Here is a 26,106-nt window from a genome sequence, read left to right on the forward strand (position 1 = left end):
TAAATTATTAACTCTTCTGTGAATAATATTCCCATTAAACTCAGGATTTTATTTTGCTTATTAAAGGCATTCTCATTTTTATTGAAAACAATTATTCTCTTAATTCTAAATTACGATTATTCTGTACAGTTAAAAATAATAGTTACATTATTTCATTTAACAGAGATTCTTGTTTTTGTTAACAGACAATCTTGTTTTTGTTGACAATAGAATACTGCGCTCAAAATATTTTGAAAATGAAATTGAATAAAGTATTGAATATTTTGTATCTAATATATCTTAATTCAAAAACATGCTTCTTTGAGCTATAAAAAATTTTCCTTTTCCACCCCTATTTTTCTTTACTTTAAAAAATGTGTACTTCCAATAAACCATAATTCTAAGAAACAGCGCTTATTCAACATTTTCTACTTTCAAATCTGAAACTGAATATATATTTTTGAGATACTGAATTATTCAGAGTTCTTCCAAAGATTGAAGTAGGGAGTTTCATTTATTGCTCACTTTTTTTTCGCAATAAGCATTTTTTGAATCCCCGATATTATGCGCTAAAAGTCTTGAAGTAAGCATTTTCAATTCATATGAGATCTTTCTATACTCTTTTAAATCCATGCATTTTCCTCAAATAATCATTCAAAAAATGAACATTGTAACATGAAAAAGCTTACTAGTTTAAGTAGTTTTTTTACTGGTGATGTCGTTATTATTCACAAGAACTTCAATATGAAAAGGCTACTACGAAATAAATCTTAAATTATAGGTATTATATAAATATAATATATTTTACCATGCAAGTTTACCCAGAGTAAAGTTTGCCCATGTAAGTTTGCCTAATTAAGAAATTATTATATTGTTTAATTTAAACTTGAGAAATGATTTTTTTACGTGTTGGGGACAAGTATCACTTTTTACAGAGATAACTTTTTACAAACTTCCTTCTAGTATTTTTCCAAGTAGATCTAATTTACAAGTTTCGGGAATTTCTACACAATACACATTAACATTTGGTAATCTATATGAAAAAATATTGTTTTTCAATAATGCTCTTTATAAACACTATCTAGAGCAAATTAGGAAATGTGGCTTATCATTATATACTCACAAGCCTCTTTCTTATTAAGAAAAAAAAATTAGTTATAGGTCATAGAATAAATAAAACATACTTCTAATTGTAGCACACTAAATTTTTCTAATTCGTTATTCGTAAGAGATGTTTTCATTGAAACCATCTCCTGCAAAGCAGAGTAGATGCTGCGGCTAATACCACTGCTCACAATTATACAAATGTTCCTTAAAGTTAACTTATTTACATCATGTAAAAAAATTAACTTTAAATACTTATACAAAATATTAATAACTTGTAACTTATATTAAGAACTTATATTAATTAGTGGTTCAATTTTCTAGAAGAATTTTGGAGTAAATTCAATGCAGCAGAATTAATTACTTTTCAAGTTTTTTTTAATTAGTTTTAAAATTTTATAAACGCTAAAATATGGTGGTAAAAACTGTAGAAAATTACAGCAGTTATGAATATAGTGTAATATTTGCAAAAATGGTTATTTCATGCCATAGCAGAACCTTTAAAAAGCAGCTTTTATGGTTAAATGACAATTTCAGTTTGAAAAGAAATAATGAAACAATTACATTAATTCCATTTCAGACAATTGAAAAGCTTTGGGCTGTATAATAATAAGCAATATTTTTTTAAAATCCTATACATTGTTTCCAAATATTTACTTTAAAAATATTAAACTTTCTCGAGATAACTGTACATTACATAAAAATATTTTTGGCTTAATATAGAATGAATCATGTTTTGAAGAATCGTGTTTTTTTTGAAGTTTTAACTAAAACAAATGTGACTTACCATTCAAATATAGTGGCCAGATGCGATGTTTGACCATTACACTCTTTCTTTAAAAAAAGTTTCATTCATGGTGTATTATCTATATATCTTTAATTTCTTTAAATTAAAATGATTTAATTCAAAAATTAAATAACATTAAAAATTTTGTTGCATTTAATTTTTGTTGAAAATTAACAATTAATGCCAACATAGTTTAAAAAATAAGCTTTTATTTCAAATCTTATTCAAATTAATTAACTTTTGAAAATTAACAAACTTGATGAAGATTTATTATGATTGGATAGTGGCCCTTCGACATTTGAATAATATTGCATACACTAAAATTTAGATGAATGTACAAATAAATAGAAGACGCGATTTTCATTATTTATCCTTATATTTAATCACATATAAAAATTCTGGAACTATGCTGATTGATATACTTATCCAGAATGTACGAGATTCGAATAAATTTTAAATAATGAAAACTTAACAGTGCTCTTCGTCTTTTTTTATTTTTTTTTCAGAAAAAATCGTGAATGTAAATCACCAAGATATACTTGAATAATTAAATAGTGACAACTATTGCAAAGCAACTTTAAAATGATAGCATTAGAATGCTAATGTTTTTAACAGGACACTAATTAAATTTGAAATGAATTTAAAAACTAAATAATGCATGTAAAGGGGAACTTTTTCATTAAATGCAGTTTTTTCCGCAAAATATTTTTGTTGATGCAAATATAAAATGCAGATTAAAAGTCAACCGTATTAAATGATAATGTTAAAAAATTCAAAGATTTTTTGAATTTTTATGGTTTCATTATTCATCTTTTATGACACTGTTTCAGAAAAAAGAAAGATGTTCAATTTATCTTGATAATATTTATTAAGACCTTACTTTTTAATTAGGTAATAAATCATTTCGTTAAAACTTTTCTTTCAACACCCTTTTTTTTTTGTATGTGTATAATTCAAAATGAAACAAGTATCTTTTATGAAATGCTTTTATTTTAATTTAATATTTGATAATGTTACTTTTGAACTAGACTATATAAATTGCAAGAAGTTTGTAATTGTAATTTGAAAAAGAGTCAAATGTCATTTTTATGATTGTTAAATATTTATTTAAGTTTTCATTTTTTTTAAGAAAAATCAAAAATAAAGTGACGTCATATTGCAATATTTTTTTCATTAATCTGTACTTAATTACTTGGACATTATTATTAAACTATACTAATGATTTATTTGTCTGTCAATTTTTTAGATTTTTTCTATTGAAACGATCACAACTATTTTCACAATGAATAAAATAGTTGTTCTAATAATGATTAAAAAATTGTTAGCAGGAATTTTTTAACCTTAAGAAACTTTATTAATTGAAAACTGATCAATAAAAATGTCCTTGTGCAGTTTTGAGTTACAGTGTGCAAAAATAAATGGAACAACCTGAATATATTTTCATCTAAAAATTGGATCTTCACGTTCTAGGACTAAATTTTAATGGTTCGAGTAGGTGACTTCAAATTTTCTTCTCAATTAAATTAATTAGTGCAGATAATAGTTTACGTTACGAAATCAGACATAAAAACGTACTATCACTGAATACACATACTTAATCTTTCAATGGATTCGGATTTCTGACCTTTGAAATATAGAGAGTTACCACAATCTGGGAAACATTGTCAAAATAGTTGGTCAGGAGAGCAATCCAAAATTTAGATGCTTTAATGTTAATTTTAATTTCTGCGAATTTCGTCCTATCTCGAGAACTTTTTAAGTGAATCATTTTTCCAGACAATTATAATTTTTTTTAATCCAATGAAAAATACATGCACAAAATTTAGAATTTTTGGGTATATGATATAGTAGATCATTTTAAAGAATATGATTTTACATGGCAAAATACAAAATCTGAGTAAAATTGATCTAATAGATTCTGAAAAATCGAGTTTGAAATATAAGACTTCTTTTAAAACTCGAATTCTCAGAAACTATTTGACCAGTTTAGTTTAAATTTTGTATTTTGCCACGTAAAATTATATTCCTTAAAGCTATGTAAAATATCAACGTATACAATTGAATTCGAAATTTTTTCGACCATTATTAAATAAAATAATTATAAATATCCATCAAATGTTTTTTTTTATTGTAATTCTCTTTGGGTAAACGAATTTTAAAATTGTGTGTTAAAGTTTCTCATTAAAAATCATTTCATTCTCTTAAGTTCTCAAAATAAGGCAAAATAAGCAAAATGTAAAATTAACATTGAGGAGTCTAAACTTTGAATTGCTCTACTGATCAAACTATTGCGGTCATATTTCCCAGATTGTGACTCCCCTTTATATTTAAGGAGTGTAAGAACGGAATATGGTGAAAAAAAGAATGTTTATTCAGAAAAAGTACGTTTTTATGTTTGATTACTTAACTTAAAATATATATCGTCTACATTAACTAATTAGATTTAAATAATTAAGAATAATTAAGATTAATTATTAATTTAAATAATTAAGATTGAGCCCCATGTGCTGAAAATGCAACCATTAGATCAAACGTTATTCTAAGTACTCAGCATATTTATCCATGTATATTTTTTGCGCACCGTACATATTAAAAAACATTGCTTCTACAGAATTTTTCAATTTTATTCAGTAAAATATACTGAAACTGAGAAATTGATCTAGATCATTACTAATTTTAAGCCTATGATGAATTTCTTTTCATCTGCTAAAATTTTATTACCACTTTTCTAACATATTTCATTTGATTTGAAAATTATCTATACTTCCTACAGAGTATGGTGAGATGGTACAGGAGTTAGTGCGTTAGCCTCTGAAACAGGTTTTCGGGATTTGAAACCTGGTGTTGAGTGGGTAATCCTTTATTTACAATTTATTCTTATTTTTGCAGTTAAGTATTAAGGGAAATATTGTATTTACGCCAGTAAAAGTTGCCTTTTTAGCATGAATTTGTTCAATATTTTTTACAGATAGTAAATTCTCAATTTAGAAAAAAATTTAAATTTACTATTGCTCTCAGAAAATAATATGCCTATGCTTATAATCTAGTCAAACAAAATTTACTCATATTTCATGACCTTTAAATTTTTGACATTTTGAATCAATAGCATATGACACTCGTCTAAGTCATATACTGCCATTTCAAACACACTGGATAAATTATATATTTTAAACCATATACTATAAAATAAATTAGTAGTAGGTCATATTGTAAAAAAGTTCTAGCACAACTCTTAGAAATAATTGCAAATAAAGATAAATTACAATTATTTTTTGTAAAGGGCATTAATTTTATGTGAAAATACATATTTCTTTAAAGTACCGAACATACATGATAGCAATATATTTAGTTTTCTTCTTCTTTTATGAAATATGCTGCTGAAGACTATAACGAGATTTATATTAATTGACAATAAAATTCTGAATTACAAGCAGCCCTTATGGACTTTCCAACATTGAAAAATTATACAGAATGTAAAAAAAAATGCCAAATCAAAATCATATGATGTACTATGAATGAAAAGCTATAAATATGCAAAAACGAAAAGAAAAATAAATTGTCGGTGTTATAAATCCAAAAAAAAAAGCACAAAAAAAATATTCAAATTTATTTAGCAATGATTTCCGACTTAGACTGACATTTTTACACTGACTTGTAGCCAACATTTGATAATGTACATCTGTTTTATTACGTGTTGAAAAAGGATTTTGAACAGTCAAAAATGGTAAGAATTTAAACCTCACTACAAATTTCTCGTATTATTTTTAATATTCTCGGTATTTTATACACAAAACATCATTCATCTTTAAAAATTTCAAGTGTTTGCATTTCATCCTATACTAACAGACGTTAACTATAAATTATAAGAAAATAATATTCTAGACTTGTCTGATCTCTTATAAATTCTCTATCATTATTCTTCACACACCAAAAGAATTTTATATTCCCATGACGGATTTCACATAAGCCCAAATCCCTTTTGTACAATGCTGTTTTTTTTTCTCTGAAAAATATTTCAATATTAAATTTTCAGCACTTTCCACTTCATGTAAGTTACCATACGAAAATAGTTATTAAATTATTTTAGAAATCAACAATGATTTTTTGTTGATGATCATTAATTAAAATTCTTTTTCTTCCCGTTATTATATGGTTTTTCATCGTTTCCCATTACTTAGTGATTTTTTTGTCATTTAATAATATTTCATGTTTTCTTATTATTTGCTTAATTTTTTTTTCAATTTAAGCGTACTGTCATTCTTTAAATATATTCTTATGGATTTTTTTAATTTAATGTTTCTGGGACACTCAGAAACAAAAATACACTGCAGAAATTATACAATTAATTATACTACAAATTGTGATGAAAATTAGGTAGTCAACTCGAGTAGAAAGAGAGATTAGGTTTCGAATTTTTTATTTTATAAATCTTCAAGTGGTACTTTAAAAATCTTCCATTGATACACTCAGTGTAAACTCAAAATTCATATTTTTCTTCAGTTTCAAAACTACATATCTAAAACTCTTAAGACATATAATATTTGATACTTTTTATTTCCTTTACCTAATTTTGACTTATCTCTAAGCATTTTACTACAGAATTCTTGTGACATTACATATTGTAAGTTTATTGTCCAATGCTGTATTAAAGAAATAATTCAGCTTATTATTTAGCGTGTTTCAGACAATTACACAATTAAAGAAATATTTCTAATAAATTCACTTCGTTAAAAATAATCATTTATCATGTATCGAAACCTTTTATTTTCATTTTTAAAGCGTCCTGTCAAATCTATCTCTGAAACGTCGAAAAAGCTTTTTCTTTCTACAAAATACTATATTCCTATATTTAAATCATAGAATGCTAATTAAATTAATGTTATGTTTTATATAAATTGCAGAATATTCGGATACGTCTCCTATTCTATTTCACTTTGCGAACTGTTCCATTCTACGGATTAAAATAGAAAGATTTTTTTAAAAAATCAGAAATAATTAAGTCTGAAAAAATTAGAAAACTAAAATTCAATTTATTCGATTGCGTTCGCGAAAAAGTATAGCATTATTAGTTTATTGTAAAAATCTTGACAAATATTACAGTGTCATTTTTTTATCAGAGATATAAATGTAGCAGAAAATATTTGCCGAAAATAGGTCTTCATCTATATCATTAAAGTTTCTTTAACAATTTCAGCACGTGAATATTTTAGTTAAATGTGATAACTAAAGTTTTAATCGCAAACTTCAATTTAATAACTAGTGAATTAATGTCATATAAATACAAATGAGATCGTTTTTAGATTTTCGATATAAAACACATTAAATTTTAATTGTTGTTAATGTACAATTATGTTATGTTGTTAATGTACAATTGTATATTTTATGTACAATTATGATTTGGCAGTATTTTAAAAATATTTGACAATTTCATATTCTGTAATGTATATATATATTAATGAAATAACGAAAACTGCGAAAAAATGTATTTTTACAGAGAAGAAAGAAAAATTACTACCAAATAAACTATTTTTCAGAAGATTTTTAAAATTTAAAAAAAGGATAAAGAGCTGGAAAATAAAATAAGGAATGGATATAATCTCGTTGTCAGCTCACACGATTATATCCGCCAAAAAGTTTAATATTGCATTAATATAGCCAAAGCAAACTATATCAATACAACAGCGTAAGAAGCACTAAAAAATGAAACTAAAATAAAACATATTAAGCTAAAAATAAAAAATAAACCATATCAAGCAAAAATAGAAAATATAAATTCAAGAAAATACAAAATGCAATTTATAAAGCGATTAGCGAATTCAAATGTCTTTACGCTTACCCGTTTAAAAAATTTTCGTTACGAGTTTGCCAGATTACAAAATATGAAAATAAAGGCATAAATATATGAAAAATTGACGTGTTTTAGGGCGCATTTTTTCTAAAATACAGAGCCCCATTTAATTTGTAAGTTTCCTTTAAATGGCCTGAGACAGAATTTGCGCAAGGTAATTGACAATTTAGTTTGGTGAATAGAGAAATTATGAGCTTTTATTGAAAGCAAATTTATTAAATATTCGAAGCTTCTTCGACAAGGATTTCCCCGAATTGGATTTGCACATAATAAAAAGATAAATTTGGAGAAACTATACAATATATTGATAAGAAATACAATAATACATAAGAAAATATACAATAAATTCTTTATCAATTATAACATAAAATAACTCAGTGATTTTATACAGAATTATTTTTATATCCATTGTTATTATCGAATTTCGGAAGAGTTAGTAGCTATATTTACTTTTTGGAAAAATAAATATTACTACAAATTCTTTTCCTGCATTTTCGGACATTGGGAAAGCTGACAACAAGGTTTTTTCTTTTCTTTATTTTGTTTTCAAGCGTTTTAATTTATAATGTTAATTAATAAATGTTTAATTTTTTTATAAAAATAATTAATTTCATAATAATTTTTCTTCTTTTCTATAAAAATATTTTGTTCATGTTTTCTTTGTTTTTTTTAACTTATATTACAGTTTCGCTGTACTTGCAACGTAGCGCAGTAAATAAGACATATTTTTCTTTCTTTCTTAATTTTCCTTTTTTTAATGTCTTTTCTCAGATATGTTATATTGTGGCAGAACTCTTATCTCCGCACTATAGCATGCAAATCAATTTTAAGCAATTTTGCATTTTTATGACGAATTTTTTTGCTTAAAGCAATCAAACATCTTATTTTTTATGCAGTACATTATGTATACATATATTTTGAAACTTTTGTCTAAATTTCTTAAATTCATAATTATTATCCACAAACTCATTAAATTTGAAAAGAAAATCGAAATATATTTTTTAAATATTGCAAAATATTACTTAATTTTTACAAATAAAAAATTCAAAAAAGATCAAAAAAATACACTGTACAATTGCATAGTATAAGATTTTTTTTGCTGTACAAATTTCATTTAAACTGTGCAGTCAACAACTGATTTTACACTGATGGAAAAAAGAAAAATTTTCAACAATTGATGGAAAAAGAAAGTGCACAATTTTTTCCAACATCTCTAAGAACGTAAAAAAATGCAGTGAGTAATTTAACTAAATAATAAACGAAAAATAATGTTCATTCATTCGTAAAAATTTAAATAAATATTATAATAATAAATTTACAGTTTTCCATATAAAATAAATATAATTAAAAGGAGAAAACATGAAATAATCCTGTTGCATTTGCCTACATTTTACATAATATTCTTTTGAGTGCATGCATTTTGGAAGTTAGCAAATTATTTACAAATCGTTTGAAATAATGCTGTTGAAATTTCAGTTGATTTTGGAAGTTCATAATTTTTTTTTAACATAATTTCATTAGTTTGTATTCGTAAAAAATTTTAAAATTAAAAAAAAAATTAAGGAATTGTGATGTAGCATAATAAAATCAAGCAAACTATTGCTATACTTTTGCTTACCCAATTCAGTAGAAAGTGGTTCTTCTTCAGTAACAACTTCAAAAATTCCGGAAACTATATAAAATGTCAAAAAATCAAGTGCCAGAATCATATTAACACGTAAAAAATATCCCACTTAATCTTTTAATCAAACATGAGTTTAAATATTTTTTAGTTTTTTCTTCCGAAAATCTTGTTTGAAATATATTCCATGGTCCTCATAAGCATGTCATTATTTTAAAAGCAAAGGAAATTAAATTTTCAAAAGACACGAAAACAAAATTTTTTATTCTTTTCAACCCTTTAATGCGTTCTTAGAGCTCATAACTTTGAAATCTTTGGGACCATCTATTTCTCTACTCAAACACGATGTGACTAAAATAACGGGTGAAGAGTGAAAAGGGTTGCAGGGCAGATTTTCCCGCCAAATCTTGGCGAAATATTGGCCGTAGATGCTTTTTTGATAAATTGAAAATACCCTTTTCTGCTGAATTTGGATTTTGTCATCTTTATTCCCAAGTGAATCCGGTTTAGCTTAAGTTGTCCAACTATTCGTAAAAAAATGTCTTTATTCTTATATAACATATTGTGTAAAATCAATTATTTCTGTTTTTATTTTTCTTATTTTATGTATACTTATATAATACTTTAGTAGATAATATTCTGTATAATTTTATAATATTTATCATTTCGGATAAAAGGAATCATTTTATAAAATGATTGAGACATAAAATAACTTTTTCCATTTTCTGTACTTGTAACAGAATTTCATAGATAATATTCAGTATATTTTAATAATTTTTACCGTTTGGGTTGAAACAAGAACCATCTTATCTATATTTTTTTCAGTCATGCAACTACTGTTTTTTTTCCTATTCTCTCTGCTTATATAATACTATCATTGATATTATTCAGTATTATTTTATAATTTTTACCGCTGCGAGTAAAAGATAGAAAATACCAATTAAATACCAATTATTAAAATACCAATGAAAATTAATCCAGTGCTAAAATAAGTTTCAAATGTGTGATGTATGTGAGTACATATAACATTTTGTATCGTGATGTCAGAAGAAACTTTTTTCAGACTTCTGCACCACTTTATTTATATTAGTTATTAATTATCTATATGTAAAATCAATTCATAAAATTAAACTTAATTATTAATATTAATATAAGCTTTTTTTTTAAATAAGGTACTTATTCCAGCCCTCTATTTGAAGAAAAAAACCAATAGAACATGAAAAACCCACCCCAGTTGGGGTTTTCAGGAAAAACCCGGGTTTTTTCCAACCCAGGCTTTAAGTAACAGAATCTTAAGAAAAATGTAAATAGAATGACAGAGGGGAGTAATTCAAAACTTTTATTTTTATTAGTTAATAACTTGAGTCATTTAAATCTTCATTTGTAGCTATTACTACTACTCTAATCACTATTATGTTTTAATGATTAAATTAACTTTAATTGAAATATTAAATATATCTAGATTTAAAATGGTTTGTATTTAAATTAATAGTAGCCAGCAAGTACATTGGCAAAGATGTAACATAACTTTATAATTATATTTTCATTATTTATTTATTTATTTTTTGAAATAACTATCTAGTGTTTTCCCTTAGTCAGTTGTTGTTGTTGTTGTTGTCTTGTCCGTAGTGCAAAGAAAATTAAATTTGACCAAAAATATCTAAAACAGCTTTGGCCGCATCAATAATTTCCATTGATTTCAAATATTATTTTTCGGGCATTTCAAAACTTATTTGGTATTTGTGTTATTTGCATTGCATTTGATCAATTATTTAAATACAAACCAAAGTTAATTGATTTAAATCAATTTATAATTAGATTGTTTAAATTTATATCTATAGATGTATTCACTTCATATGGTCTCCTTATTGTGCTTGTGAATTTGTCAAACTCTACCGAGGCTTACTAAACAAAATTTATTTTATCATTTCGATAGATATGAAAAAAAAATTAGAAATTAAGATTTTGACTTGTTTATTTTAATCAGGGTTTCGGCTATCCATAATATAATATTTCTAATCCCCATTCCATTTTCATCAAGTCTGAAGAATGCATTCACACTTTTCTAATGTTTCTGCAAAAAAAATTTTGGTGTGGTATTGCAGATTCAAATATTATTGACAATTATTTCTAATATGTTAGTTTATTGCTAAAAAATTTAATTAACAATAAAGAAATTTTTAAAAAAAGGAAGTTTATTTCATTTTTATAAACATAATGCAAACTATAGCTTTTGATAAAGTGCAGGCTTTTGATAAAGTGCCCATTCAGAGCAGTTCACTAACGCTCCTTTATCAAACTGTAGTACCTCACAAATCATGTGTTAAAAAAACGCGTTTTTAAAACCCCATCCAAGTATAATGGGTGCAGTACTCAAGTACCAGTATATCCTGGCTCTAGTATGATACCGGTTAATAACACAACAGTACTGGTATAATACCGGATCCAGTATCATACCGGAACCGGTGCTTCATAAGCCGGTGTAATTTTTTTCATACCGGGAGATTTTTCCAATAGGGATCAGTTGGTGGTTTTGTCAGATGCCTATGCAAAATCGACAGCGCAATTAAAACTTCCCAATTTGAAGTAGCATGTAACAAAATATTATGCGTACTAATTTTAATATATAACTTTATTTGAACACGGAACCATAAAAAATTACTCTTCATCAATGAATAATTAATTTTCAAACTAATTTGGATTGCAAAGATATTTCTCAACCACTTAAAAATGCGTGAAATTCTTTTAAAAATTAAATATCAAACAATGCTTTGTTTATATGTAATAAAATGATATGGTTTACAGTTGTTCAAGATGTTCATATGATGAAGTAATGAATCATTTTCAAACTTCTTGCTAATTCAGAAAATGATTCTACTTTTCGTAACTTCAAATCTGAAGTAGAAATGCAAAACTCTAAGATGCGAGTAATAAATGGCATACTTTGTATTTTCACACAGTCTGAGATGATAAATTCTTCGAAATTATGCATACTTTACGTTTTTAGTTCTTTGTGCTCCATCTGAAAATGAAACAAGTGTATATCCTGGCGTGTAAGAGTCTGTTAGCAACTCCAAATGCTTTTATCAATCCATCAGTAGAAAGGATGCTTAAAACAACTTGGTAATTTGAAGGCAAAAGGTAATGCTGAATCTACGGGAGAGGAAGAAATACGTTTCCCTAAATACATTAGTACCATGAAGTTTTAAATGAAACCCCTGAAAACGTTTAGGGAAAGGTTTCCTTTTTACACTTTTTATTCAAATCAGACTGTTGGACCACTAATCAAAATGACAACCGAATGAGGATATGCAAATATGCGAGGGAAGTTAAGTGAACAAAGCTTGATTCGAGACTTTTGTGGGAATTCATAGTTCAGTAAAACAGAAAAACTTTCACATTTTATCTCTTTACATGTGATTATAAAAGGAAAATTAATTGTTCTAATGTGAAACGAAAAAGGATTCTTTTTGAAAGTCTTTTAAATAGTGCATAATGGTTTTTTCATTTCTTTTAATAATAGACAAAATTGAGTTATTTTTTAATGCAGTGTCTACAATCATAACACTTAAAAATTTGCTAAATTCCAAATAATGTCTTTGTTTGTTTATATTTCTTTAAATAAAAAAAATATCTTGTATGCAGGCTGCATCTAATAATTCTAAATGCTGCATTTTTTATTTACTGACATACAGTTTCTGAAACTCGATTGAAGAAATGTTTTTTTTTTCTAAATGAGGTCACAACCCAAATTTTTGAAATCAGAAATAAATTTAAACGTCAGCTTTTTTCTGAGTCGAGTGTTTAATGCAATTCAAAGAAATAAATGAAGAAAGAAATTTGAAAGGAATTGTTCAAATTATTTCAATATTATTTCCCTCTTAAGAGTTACAATTTAGTTGCTAGTTAAAAATTTATTAAAAAAGTTGTGTTTTAACATTTATTTCCCTTTATTAAATTTATTTAAGCAAAGTAAAACTTAAGCATCATAAATGTTAATGTTTAAAAAACATTGTGAAACTATGCAAATATTTGAAATAAAAGTTAAAATAATTTGTTTTTAAAAATTATTTCTTTGTAAACACTAAAAAAGATACTCTTAGGAGAAAAATTACTCAGAGAAAAAATTCTGATACAATTACAGTACCGTATGTAATTATTAAAAAAAAAACAACTTCAATTTGGAAATAAAGCAAAAATATATAATATTTATAAGCCATTCATATGGTAGTTTTTCCATTCATATGGTAACGGTTTACCGGAAATTCTGGTTTTCAAATTCATAATACTTATTACCACACACTTTGTAAAAAATACAAAACTGGAAAATAAATTTAACCGAATAAATATATTTAATGCCATTACCTAAGAAATCACGATAAAAGTACCGAATTTTGCCACATTTGCTAAATTTTATCACATAATGTAACACTATATTTTATGGTTAATTTAACCTAAATTATTATTAAAGTAACTTTCGATATAAATTACGGAGGATAAACTTATCCATATCCTGGTAGTTTTGACCTGACAATTTTCCTCAGTGCAGGGTATCTACAATTAGTTCAATTGGATGTTTTCGAAATTATTATTGAAATGTGTAATCTAAATATCAAATTTATTATTTAATTAAATTTTGAAATTCATTAAATTTGAAGATTTACTTTAATATAAGTAAGTGAAATACTTATTTTCTTACAATTTAATTTATTTTTATTTTATTTTTTATAACTTTTTTCTTCATTAAATGATTTTTAATCTAACTTTCGTATTTTAAGGAATATGTTATCCATAAACAAGACTTCTGAAAACAAATTTTTACGTAGTTCTATACTACATATTTATTTTACCTCATATGGGTATTATGCAAAATGATTAACCCTATTTTCTGTGAAACGTGAGGTTTGAGAAGGGATTTGTTTTTTAAGGAAATAGCCCTCTGCATCAACATACCAAACAAGTAAGAAAAATTTAAAAAAAGAGCCAAGGAGCAAGATGTAGGGGTAGTTCTTTGATTTCTTGCCGTATACAATTGTTATTTTTTCGCTTTATCCTCTAAAAACAAAAATTTTAGAAAATTTCGAAATTCTTCAGTGATAATATGTTATTTTATTACATTTAAATAATTTCGTAATTTTACTGGTGAATTAACTGTTGAAAAGGAAAAAAAATTTAAATTACGCACACAAAAGTAAAAATCAATCACTGAAATTTTTCAAAATATGTACTATTTACAACGAATAATTTCGATTTGATATTTGATTCTAGTAAACTAGTTTTACAGTTTAAGTACTTAAAGAAAAGTATATCTTGCTTGCCAGATCTAGAAAAAGAAATGCATCTTGATATGATAGTGTTAAAGTTTTCTATTCACTTCATGACATGATGTTTCATTTAATATGAACTTACATTTTCATTTATAAGGAATAACGTATGTATGACAAAATTAATTATTAAATTTTTTATTTGTCCTCCTTAATATTCTTAGCATAAAAAAGCGCACCACTACAAATCTTAAAATTGGAAGTAATATTATTATTTAATTATTTATAATATAATTTAAAATATTTAGGAGAAACGATTTTATTCAAAACACTGACTTTTATCACGACTCGTAACGTGCATTTAAGAAAAATATGATTTCAAAGAAATTTTTAATTGTTATTGTCAGTGCAATAGTAATTCATTTATTTCCTTTACAATCAAAATTTAAAATAAAAATGACAAACTGCTTCATACTTTATGTATGATTTTCTTTGCACTTGTAAATTTATGGTTTCTATATCATACCTGAAAATATGTACAATTATTTCTAAATTTATGTAAAAATATGCATTTTTTTGTGTATTGTGTAAACATTTAGTATAAGCATTAGTATATCACTAGTTGTTTTGAAATAAATACGATAATATCTATGTACAAGTATTAATGATTAGAAATTCCTATAATCTTGTCTTGAGTTTAACAAAAAAAATTCAGCATACAAATTTCTTTATCAAAACTATCGACCTGACAATTTCGAAAAATTTGTAAAATAAAAATAAGTCTGCCTCTTTTAAAGCGGTAAATCATTTGAAACAAGAAAACAAATTGCTGTACAGAAACTTAGCGCTCCAGAAAACTAATTATGAAGCATCAATATTTATCGTTTTTTTTAATAACAACAAACTTGAATGCATGCCAGAAAATATTTGATTTCATACCTATTACAAAGTAATGAGATATAAGCTTTCTTTTGCTTTAGATGTACAGTGGAACCCGTTTAAGAAGCTTTGTGTGCAAAGAAATAACTTATTAAACGGGAAAAATTCTTAAACGGTAAAGTTCAGAAACACACAAAATAAAAACTGAAAAATTTTAAAATTATATGACTTATATTATAGAATCAGCATAATAGAATAAATATTTAACTTTACTATTCATTTAGAAAAGGATTTCTACTAAATAAAACACAGTTACCTATCTTATTTTTAATTTTACACATTGTTATTTACAGTTTTGCAATTACTGACGAGATTTTAGAGAGAAAAAATTATGTGAAGTTGTTTGTTTTTTCCCACTGACTTTTAAGTGAAAATTCTCCAACTGCTGTAAATGGTTGAACACTTCCGAACACTGTAAACAAATTTGCGAAAAATATCCAACCCTTTACTGGCATCAGAAAAACCAGTAGGTTTATACGTATCTTCTCCAGTTTCACTCAGTTCTTCTGTGTCATTTGTAACGTAACAAATATCCTCTAATGTAAGCACATCGCAAGGTAAAATTTCGTCGTTAACAGACACATATTCTTTAAACGCTGCAGTGAAATTAAGTTTATTTTTAACGACTTAAAATCATCATCTAAATTTTCATTTGTTTCTTCATCTGACTTTACGTATTCAGCTTCAGAGTCATACTCTTCAGTTGTATATCCGTCAGAGAATCCAGCTTTTTGAAAACAATTAGCAATCGCAGATGGTGTTATTAATTCCTCTGCTGATATAATAAACTCAATCACTTCTAAGCCATTGACTTTTTTTAGCTCTCCTGTATTTTCAAGTCCTTCCAGCATCCGTTTCACAAGTAGCATTTTATAATGCTACATAAATACCTTAAAAACTCCCTGATCCATCGGTTGTAGAACAAAAGTTGAGTTTTGTGGTAAAAACTGCAACCTGGTGTTAGTGTACTTATTCTCCTTGGAATGAGCAGCGCAGTTATCTACGAAAATTAGGATGTTTCGTTTTACTTTCCGCATCTTACTGTCTAACTTTTTTAAATAGGCTTCAAAAATTGCAATTGTCATTCAGAATTTTTGATTACTGTCCTAATTATAAGGCAGAGACTTAACATATCGAAAGCAACGGGATTTTTCTCGATTTACCAATAACTAAAATCAGTAATTTTTCTATACCATTCATACTGGCCGCAACTAAAATTGTCAAATGTTCTTTGCAGTTTCTTCCTCCATGATAAGCGTTCACCTTTAAAGGCATAAGTCTTATTGGGTAAAAGATTAAAAAACAGTCCACATTTATCCATGGTAAAAATGTTCCTTGGTTGATAACCTGAAATAAGTTCAGGTAATTTAGTGTTCCATTCCTTAGCTTCTTGTAAATCAACACTGTTACAATCTCCTTTAATTGTTTTATAAACTAATCCAGCTCGTTTTTTTCATCCGATCAATCCATACATTGAAAAGGGTGAAATCAACATTCAGTTTCTCTACTATCTCTAAATCTTTTCCTCTAAGAAGAGTTCCGTTGACAGGAATGTTCGCGGATCTTGCTTGTTTAAACCATATCATCAGTTTTTCTTCAATTTCTTCGTATTTTCCTCTTATCACTTTTTTTTATTTTCTGGGATACACCGGAACAAGAGGGTTTAAGATGATGTTTTTCTTAGCAATAATGCTACTAAACGTAGTAACGGGGAGATTTAAATTTTTTCGCTATTTGAGCTCTTATTAATTGAGAATAGCTCTCTACAGCTTTTAAAATTTTTACTTTATCCCCAACAGATAGTACTTAGAGATAAAAATCAAAATTAACCTTCACACTAAGAAATGCTGCTAAATGTTTGGATGTATCTTTCGCATCAGTCATTGAATGAGTGGGGAGAGCAATGTTGTACATGAGTCATCAGGCTTCTCGATTTTCATTTAGGGTGGACACTGTGTCCAAGATATTCCCCACATTCTTATCAGTTTCATTGTTCATTTAAGGGTTAACATTCCTTTGCTCACACCTGTCCCGGATAAGTCGCCTTTTTTGTAATGGGCGAGTGAGGAAGGTCTGTGGTCTTTGATAATTTTGCATAGTTCATGCACCTATTTTTGTGACAGAAAGTTAAAACTAGATAGGACATTTTAAATATAAAGAAAAAAAATTGGAAAGGAGTGAAAACTTTTTAAAAGGGTAAAAGACTTCTTATAAAGGAAAATTTAACATTATGATATTTGGTTTTCTTAAAAAAATAACTTCCTAAGATGTAATACTTCCCAAGCGGGTTCCACACGATGTCTCTTGCTTTAGATGTATATGCAAATGTATTATTAAACAAAAAAATAAATATCCTCTTTTAAACTTTGTTTATCTTAAAAATATTGGGAGATATGCGTAAGCGAGTGCCATTGCACTTTTATTATTAGGACCTTAGTCTTTTAAACACGAATAAGCCTAGTAAAAAAAATATTTAAACTTTTTTTATAAATATTAAGCAAATTACTATTTGTTGTCTTTATTATGAATATGAGAATATTTCTAGACGTAAACGAAAGTATTATATTTTTCATGAAATGCTAATTATTCATTGAAAAACTGGAAAAGCAACACGTAATTTGGAATTATTGAACTTTAATTGTTGAAACTTAAAATATTCAAGAATTAATGTAACAATTTGAAACTCTGCAGATAGATAATAAAGATATTTTTTTAGAATATAAAACTCTGTTTTCATGCAGGTGGGAAGAGCAGATACAATTTATAAAAAAGGTTTATCAGGTAATTAATCAAAACGTAAGCATATTGATGAAATACAGTTGGACATATTGGATAAGAATTTGTCAACAAAACAAAGTAAGTGTCATCGCTAAATATACAATATGCAGTTAAGTAGAATGCTAAACACTATTATTCAGCAATCCAGGTTACGGTTAGAAGGATCGAATTTCGAAGTTTTAAATTAGCAATACTTTTTTTATCAAACTGTGATTCTTACAATAAAAAAAAACTGATTTGCAACAGAATATTTAGCTTTAATAGTTCTTCATAAAAATACACCTGTGCTCGGCCGATGATGGTGGTGTTTTGATTTCGCTCTGATAAATATTAATTTATGTTGGTGATTTCGATATTTCGATGTCCTATCTTGTGTCAAAAACTTGCCTCTACACCATGCTCTAGCTTTTGGAGTGTCTACGGTTGGTGAGTTGAATTACAAACTCGTTGTATCTTATTTAACATTGTGTGTATTCAGTGATTCAAGATGGCGCCCGAAATGGCGGTGATAAATAAATTGCTGACCTGGAATAATTGATTGATTGATGGTTAATACATGATATCTGTTTCAATTGATTGAAGACGGAACTGGATCAGTACCTGTTGATCAATTACCTGCAACCGTATCAAATCTCAACAGAGGGGTCAATTTAAACTTTGCGTTGCNGAGACATGATATGGCAAAATCAAAGTTTTTCCATTTAAGACAGATTAAAGTTATTTAACCAAGTTATGTATATTTTACAAATCAAATTTTGCTTCGATTGAAAAGAATTTGTCAACAAAACAGAGTAAGTGTCATCGCTGAATATACAATATGCGGTTAAGTAGAATGCTAAACACTATTATTCAGCAATCTAGGTTACGGTTAGAAGGATCGAATTTCGAAGTTTTAAATTAGCAATACTTTTTTTATCAAACTGTGATCCTTACAATAAAAAAAAACTGATTTGCAACAGAATATTTAGCTTTAATAGTTCTTCATACCTTTTACCATGCTCAAAATACTATTTAAACTGCATTTTTTCTAATCGCAAATTTGAAATTTCGAAATTCTGTTAAAATAAAAGAAATAATATTCAAAATAATGTAAATTTATTTTATAATTCTGCAAATAAGAAATAGATTACTTTTCAACTCAATGACACCATGTTTCCCGACAAAAAACATGAATCAGAACAAAATACATTCTAGATTCAAAGTTTTGTTTCCATTTTGGCTCTGGGGTCGTTTCACCGAACATACCACCCGCGGTGTTTACCCCCATCCCAACACTTTGAAAGGAGCACCTGGGGCACGTATCATCACAATGAAAAGAATTAAAGGGGTTATCTTTGGCATGATAACATGCAGTCAAAAATCTCGCCAATATTATTATTGAAAAATCATACCTTTCCTTTTTCATAAGGATTGGCTGTGCATCCTCCATAAATCGAAACTGAAAAATGAAACAAGAAGTAGAACACTCTTATAGTGACTGATGTCTATATGAACTTGTTTAAGAAAAGTCGCTTGTAGGTTCCAAGAAACGCATTTAACATTATTATGCGTCTTAATATATCGCACATAGTGCATTTATGTCATAATGTATTATTGTCGATCATCGTTCGATTCTTCAGTAAAGACATTTTATTTTATGCTCTTGAAGAGAAGAAGGTGAGTTTTAATTTTGGAAAAATGAATTTTCAATTTAATCGAGAGAATTTGAGACACTTCCTACTGGAGATGTTCCCAACATTGGAAATCCGAATACGTTGGAAACGTGTGTCATTCATTAGAAAATGATGCTTTTAATGCAGGGTTTGTCAAGCATGAATACAGCGGTAGAACATAAATTCGCGGAAAAATTGAAACATAAAGCTCAGTAAATCTTTATTTTATATCTTAAAATGAAAATTAATCTAAAGTCAGGAGCAGAAAATTTTTCAGGAATGCATAGAAAAAACATTAAATTAAAAACACAGAAAAATTTCTTTGTAATTCTGAGTAATTTTCAAACATAATTTCAATAATTTCTTAATGCTTAATATGTATAAGGTAGTTTAAGATAGTTTAATCCCGTTGATGTTATTTTTATATTTTGCTCTTTTTCTTATATTTACAAATATAATTTCGCTTTTTCGTACCTTTTTCTCTCATTAAAAATTAAATTAACATAAAAATAATATATTTTTTTTGCTTAATTTAATAATGATGGAAACATGGAATTGTAAAGTAAGTAATACGTCTCTTAAATTAAATAATGTAATCCCGAAAAATAATTTTTTATCGATCACATAACTGAATTTATTGCGAAAAAATATTTCAAAACTCACATTTTTCATTTCTTGGCCATTATTTTGCCGATTATGTGCCTCAAAAATTGCATTGTTTAAAAGAAATATTAAAAAAACCTTTATCCTACAATTCGACATCTTTTCAAATATTACAATTATGTTATAGGATGTCAACAATTTGAATCAAACGTATAAAATCGACGATTTATATCACATGATTTATTTAAAAAAATCATTGATTCAAATAAGAGTAAAAAAAGAAAGAGACTATAAATTGAGTCTTGAGAGCAAAAATAATAATTTTTAAAGTAATTAAATAATTTCAAAAAATTATCCAAACATTATTAAATATACTGATTAATAAATCCAATAAAAATCCTGTAAGTATTATATTTTTCCAATATCCAATAAGTTCCTGCAAAATCGAATTTCAAAAAAGTCAGATATTTTGATATCTGTATTGAATTTTTTGGAATTAGAAAATTAATTTTTTCGGAAAAATCACAATGTAAGTTCACTGTAAACCAATTATTTTCTATTTGTTGCATAATTGTTCTGGTTATACTTACGAAAATAGAATTATCATTGTATTTAAACTTATAGTCAACTATCATTACTTACAAATTAAATAGTAGTTATTTTTATGTTTCATGATTCTATTTTTTAGAATAATGTTTCAGAATATATTTTTTTTACTCTTGAAAACATATTTAGTTCGGAACTAGTTAACTCAAAAACTCGCTTTCTCTAAATTTTTCAGTGTTCCTTCAACTTTGAGATATCTGCACTTAAAATTTGATTCACAGGAACTATTCGACTCAAATTTCGTCGCTTGCCGTGCAAAATTAAATTATTTAGAAAGATGAAAAAAATTGCACGTAATTGAATCTAGCACACCCTATTTGTATTTATCATAAATTTTTCAAAAATAAGTAAATAAAAAAACACATTTTGAAATTTCTTTAGATAAATCATTAGTTTTTATCACGCCTGTAAAGATTTTTTAATAATAAAATGTGACCATGTTGAAAAAATAAAAGACCCCAAAAAATTTTATATATATTTTTTACTGTATTCCTAGGTTGTTAGTTATTATATATTCTTTTAATTCAAAATACTCTAAATGCCTTTGTTTGTGAGAGATTAATTAGTTTAAGAAGAAATCGGTTAAATAGTTCCCGAGAAATAGAATTTTACTTATATATACTTCTAAAATTTGATTTCGCTCAAATTTTGTATTACAATCTGATAAAAGATGTAAATAATTGTGTACCTTACTTGCCAAGATCTTTTCGACTATTATTAAGAAACATAAACTAAATAATAATAAATATTTGATAAAAGCTATATTTGTATCTTTGGATAAACGAATTTTATATGTGTGTGCAAATATTTTTCAATTCGCTTCAATGGTTCGGAAAATACGGAAAAAGTAAAATTAACATTAAGGGGTCTTTGAGCCACTCTTCTGACCAAACTATGAAAACCATTATAAAAAAATACTTTGGTGTGAAGAAGTTGATGAATTTACCACTCGTTGAAGATATTGATTGACGTATTTTCATTTGTTCATATATTCATTTTTTATTTTATTCCAGAGTGATACTGGCGAGCAATTATATGATAAACATCATAAACTGCTTAAATGAAGAATCAAACATAAATATTAAAAAGTATTTATTTTTCTAAATTTATAGAATCATATGGAACTTGAAAGCAAAAAAAAAAAATTCTTTTTTGTGTATATATAATTGAATACATTAAGAAAATGGTCCTGAAAGTCTGGCTGCGATGCTAAGTCCAGCACGTCACCTCCGTCCATCCACTAAGAAATCAAAAATGAGAGTCTCATGTATTCGTTAGCATAGTTTTTGTCAAAGAAAGTTAATGGATCCATGTATTAACTACATTAAATGCCAAGGCTTTTTCTTAGCTTTACGTATTCAAATGTGTTGGTCGAAAAGAAAGTGTGAAAAATAATCGAGAATTTTAATGAAATCAAAACATTAGCTACAGTATAATTATTTTCTAATTCAGTTCTAATAAGTTAATCAGATGTGCAGTTAATCTAAAAAAAATAGATTTTATTCTGCACTTAATTCAAGGTTATGGTATACGAAGATTACAGATTATGCCAATGACTTTTATTTATTTAAAAAGTATTAAATACGGTAATAATTTGGTTTTTAAAATGCTAGGAAACATGTTATGCATATTTTAGCTTGACAACCATATTTTGCAGGTCAGAAATTTGATTTCGTCAAAACTTAAAAGCATGTTTATTCTGAGAAAGTACATTTTGGTATCTAATTTCGTATCTTAAAATATTGTCAGCACTAATTAATTAGCACCCTCGAAACTTTAAGTTTGAGTCCTAGAACGTGAAGATCCGATCTTTACGTTCCAGGATCAAAAATGACTCAGAGTGGGATGTTTTTTTTAATTATTATTATTTTGCGCATTGTACATCATATAGATAATTCTAAATTTTATTTGGCTAAACCATGAAAAAAAAATGCTAAAATTGAATTGATTTGCAAGAAGTGTTGGAGATCATAATGAAAATTATGCCGGAGAAATAATATTTATAAAGAAAAGAATATGTAGGTAAAAAGATTGAAATGTCGGAAAAGGATAAATAAATAAAAAATACAGAATATAATATTTTATAGAGTGTGCTAATTCGGGATTTGACAGAAGCATTGTTTATCCTAGTCAAGCCTCTTCAATACCATTGGAAACTGCAATTTACGTTCAAATTTACCACATTTATTATGCCAGCAGTGTTGATTACTTTTAATTATGGTTTATTACCTTGCTAAGTCATTTGGATTCACAAATGGAGAAAAATTATTTCAACCATTGAAATTATCAGCAAGTGAATTAAGAAAGCACGCGTCTCAGAAACGTGAGCTTATAATCCCTCCTCCCTGAATCTGAGAGCTTTCTGCAAAAGACGACTACAAACGAATATACTGATTATATTTTACGAAAGGGCCATTCCTTTCCATATACTATCCCTCACTTGGCGATTATCATGGCACATACTGAAGCGATAAAGACTGCCAATCTAGTCTATAGCATCTAGTCTATAGCATGGTCTATGGTATGGTGATAGATCATCAGCACGCCCATAAGAAGGAGCGGGGGATCAGAGAGATTCGGTGAAGCGACCCTTACACAATTTGGGTACCTCAAAAGCAATAATTTTTAGAGTGTTACGCATTCTTCTTGAAGAGCGTTATAAAAATCGATTTGAAATGGTTTATTTAAATAAACGTATTAGTTTACTCGAACATAATATAGAGTAATATTTTCTTTTTAAATTTCTTATTAATTTATGCGGGAGGCAGTTACGTTCTATCAGTAGAAATTGAAGTTAAGTACAACGTTCATTGATTCAGCCAAAATTTTAAGAAACTGTAGTCTCTTACTCCAATTTTATCTCTTTGTTACAGTATTTTTGTTCTTAAGCTTTTTTGGTTCTTATAATTTTTTTATGAGCTTTTTTCGAATAAAGTGGTTCAAAATTGGTATCTCCAAGCATTTAAATTTGTCATTGTGCGCGAGGAAAAAAATCTACTAAAATCGCAGTACTGTATCGTAATAAAAAATATAATTCTGGTTAATAAAATCAAAACATAAAATCTTTAAACCATTCATTTAACAATTTTTCCTTTCCTATGGCAACGTTTTACCGGAAATTATATTTTCCGAAATTATAGTTCTTATTACTATATATTTACTAAAAACAAAACTGAAAAGTTAATTTAATCAAATAAATGGTTTTTATACTATGCTAAAAGGTATTGTGGTAGAATAACCAAATCATACCTCATTTAGCAAATTTTATTGCTTATTACAAAACTATATTTAATTGTTAATTTATCCAAAATAATTGCCAAAGAATTTCGGTAAAAATAACCGAGCTTTTGCTGTTTTTATAGAAACAAAACAAGATAATTTTTCCATATTCTAGTAGTTTTGACCATACTTCTCTCCCAGTTTGCATAACGAGAGTTTTTGTGAATGATTTGTTCCAAGTGCAGTTATCAAGTAGCAGTAAGATACATAAAAATGAAATCGTAATGTTAATTAATTGAATGAAATGTTTAAAAGTTATAAATTTCAAAGTGTGTTATGCCCCATATCTTTTTAACTTCATTAAAAAAATGCATTCTTTTACACAAAACTAGACTGAAACATGTAACTTACCAATAAGTAAACGAAATCCGCTTGAATTGAGAAATAGTTTGAAAGGTACTACTAAAACAGATCGGGCGTTCGACAAGCTCAACGAGAAGGGAATGAATTTCTTAAGTTTCAAATTAAAACACCAAATCAAAATTGATATCTAAATAATCCGATTCCTTTCCTCTGTTCTGATTGATAAGATATTTAAAATTAAAAATCACTTGAAGGCTGAAAGTGTAAGCGCACAATCATATGAAAGCCTCTTCAAATCAAAATGACAACATTTTCTCTTCTAATCATAATTTCCTGAAGATAAAAAATAAAAAAATTTAATTTGTAAAGAGATCTGTGAAGTGATTTATTTCACAAAAGAAGATTATTTTGTTTACGTTTTCTAGACGCGTCTCTTAATTCCTAAACTAAAGCCATCAAATAGATAACGTATTAAGAATATCTGAAAAAGGAGACAAATGCTTACACAGTAAAAATAAAGTTTAGAACAAATTATTTTATTCTGCGACACCATTATTTAAATCCTTGATCATTATATTTACATATGTAATGTCACAAGGAATTCTGTGATCTGTAATTGTATTTTCCGAAATTAAAAAGCACCAGATTAGCAGTTCCTTTTTAAAATAAGCATTCAAATAAATCCATGTTTATTATACATTATGCTGGGTTTGATTGGGGAGAAATGTTGAATTTGAAGGATTTAGTCAAGTCATCTGAGAAAGTGTTGACATAATATATTTAATCCGAAAAAGTAACACTTTTGAATAAGGAAAAAATAATTCTTTTATCCAACTTAATTTCTTTTAATATTTATTTGATTGCAATCAACGAATAAAAATGAAATTCAAAGGTGTAATAGGAATTAAAATATAATAGTGTGGTATAGTACTAGAAACGTTACATTAGGGTACTTATAAAAACCTATATTACTTCATATGTAAGTCTGAATTTGGACAAATTTAACAATTTGTTTTAAAGAAAGCTTTAAAGATATCTAAATTAATGATATGATAATTCCATTTAATGTTTATTTCTTGTTCATAATTCTTTATTCCTAGCGAGTTGGTGAGATTATTCTCTCATAGTTGTTCCACCATTGAAACTTTGCATGCTCTTCTGTTACTATTCCTTTCTTCTTTCAATTTCCCAAAAATATCGTTTTCAGCAGGCAATACTCCAAATACAAAATCTGAAGATATATTTCTTCTCCAGGTCAAAACTTACAACATAACTACATTTAAGCTAAAGGAAAACAGTTGGTCTTTCAGTACAACATATTATATTCTGGCAACATATTAGTT

At 26.8% G+C, this 26,106-nt stretch overlaps 1 protein-coding gene across 1 annotated transcript in view; it reads right to left on the reverse strand.

Annotated features, from left to right (window-relative positions):
• LOC122271661 (neural cell adhesion molecule 2) overlaps positions 1–9,692 on the reverse strand; it is a 139,462-nt gene extending 129,770 nt beyond the window's left edge. The window contains exon 1 of the mRNA XM_071185043.1: positions 9,337–9,692. Coding sequence (XP_071041144.1) covers positions 9,337–9,427 — 91 coding nt within the window. The 5' untranslated portion in view covers positions 9,428–9,692. The remainder of the gene's footprint in view (positions 1–9,336) is intronic.
• Positions 9,693–26,106: the final 16,414 nt, after the last annotated feature.

Source organism: Parasteatoda tepidariorum, chromosome 1 (assembly GCF_043381705.1).
Source record: "Parasteatoda tepidariorum isolate YZ-2023 chromosome 1, CAS_Ptep_4.0, whole genome shotgun sequence".
NCBI classification, from domain to species: domain Eukaryota; kingdom Metazoa; phylum Arthropoda; class Arachnida; order Araneae; family Theridiidae; genus Parasteatoda; species Parasteatoda tepidariorum.